Below are 1,754 nucleotides of genomic sequence, written 5' to 3'. Positions count from 1 at the left end.
GGCAGCCAAGGGAGCCCAGAAGATGATGTTGAGTGCACTGAGCCACAAACCAAAGTGGCCTCGGCAGGCAGGGCGGGCTCGCAACAGCCATGGCCGAGGGCCGGGGCTGAGCAGGCCTGACAGGCCCAGCTCCTGGCCTGCAGGAGGCAGCACCTTCCATGGACATCACAGGCTCTGGCTGTGCTGTTGCCTGACGGCCTTTCCAGGGATGAGGACACAGACACATCCTCTGTGCTCAAGGTCTCCTCCCTATAGCGGAAGGGAAACGGGTTCCCAACCAACAGGGCGGGGATCGGCCCAGATTAACTGACCCAGTGGTTCCAGACTATTCAGGGACCCACTGGCACAGAGCTGAGATGCTGGCCAGTGCGGCCCCCACCTCATCCCTCAGCTCAGGGCCCACCGGAGGCTCAAGTACGGGGAGGGGTTCTGCACAATTGTGCCTCCTTCCCCCTGAAGCTTGGCAGTGCACCAGAGTCCACGTCATTACGTGAAGTTCAGACAGTGCCAAGATCCTTCATCATGTGAAAAGGGAAAGGGCCTTCTCTACTCGAAAGCAGGGAAGGGAAGTGGCCTGGCGTGGGGAGGACGCCACCGGGGCTCCTTCACGTGGCGCAGGGTCAGATGGGGATGGAGGCTGGGTAAGAGCGTGGCTCTCCCTTCGTTCCCTAGGGTGACACAAAGACACACACATGCACACGTGTGCACACGCACACATACATACACACACGGGCGATGGCGTCTATCACGGCTGTTCAAAAGATACGCCACTTGTCGAGTGTAGCTAAAACCTGGCTGCCCTGAACTGCACCCGGGCCTGCGCGGAAGGGGCCGGCCAGCCCGGCCCTGAACACGGGGCCTCACACGTCACTCACTTCAGCTCCTGGGCCGCAGTCTCGCGGACGCATTCTGTCACCACCAGCTCCGTCAGCTCCGCGGCCAGGCCCTGGCTCAGCTGAGTTAAAATCAGCTCTCTTTCTTGTTTCAACCTGAAGTTAGAAGACAAAAAGCACAAGGGTAACATCTGAGAATAAAAGTCAGGTCATCACGCTTGGTGATGTTGTCAGTGGGGGTGGTGGCATGCGGGGGGGTGGCGTCGGTCATCCGGTCCCCGGCCCACTCCCCTCCACCCCATACTCCGCTCCGCCCCGTACTCACCTCTCCTGCTCCGCCCGCCGCTTCTCCTCCTCTGCTCGCGCCCGCGCCTCATGCACACCCTCAGCAGCGACAGCCCTCAGGATGTCCTCAGTGGCGGCCGCCAGCAGCTCCTTTGCGGCCGCACTGGACACACTGCACAGAGAAGAAGTGCCACTCAGCAGCCAGCGGGCAGAGGCCCCGAGCCACGCGGCAGGAGGGCACTGCCAGCTTTGAAGCACGGAAAGTGAGCACGTGGGGCCACGCTCAGCTTCGTTCCTCGGGGCACAAAGTGACCCCTGCCTTTGGAGGCGGTGGCCCTTCGGGACTCACCTTCACGCGGAGGCAGCATCATCCCCTCTCGCTGTGCCGCTCAGGGCACCGGGAGTTTTATACAACACTCGGAACCCTTAGAAAACCTGACTTACTACATTCACCAGCTTTATCAGCTGTATCAAAGTTGCTTCACAGTTCCGATTTCGAGTATTGAATCTGTTAAGGCTAGAGGTTTGAAGCATTCAACAGGTATGTTAAACCTGCCAACAGCTTGCAACGTCCAAGGAAATTCCATCCTCGCGTAAAATGCAAAAGGCACACACCGTTCAGGGGGATTTCATCTA

At 59.5% G+C, this 1,754-nt stretch overlaps 1 protein-coding gene across 1 annotated transcript in view; it reads right to left on the bottom strand.

The window, feature by feature from the left end:
• The window catches only part of MCM3AP (minichromosome maintenance complex component 3 associated protein), a 36,364-nt gene that overhangs the window by 15,163 nt on the left and 19,447 nt on the right, over positions 1–1,754 (bottom strand). The window contains 2 exon segments of the mRNA XM_023739103.1: positions 876–989; positions 1,159–1,358. Coding sequence (XP_023594871.1) covers positions 876–989; positions 1,159–1,358 — 314 coding nt within the window.

Source organism: Trichechus manatus, unplaced genomic scaffold, assembly GCF_000243295.1.
Source record: "Trichechus manatus latirostris isolate Lorelei unplaced genomic scaffold, TriManLat1.0 scaffold00128, whole genome shotgun sequence".
Taxonomy (NCBI): Eukaryota; Metazoa; Chordata; class Mammalia; order Sirenia; family Trichechidae; genus Trichechus; species Trichechus manatus.
This window is presented reverse-complemented; position numbering and strand designations above follow the sequence as displayed.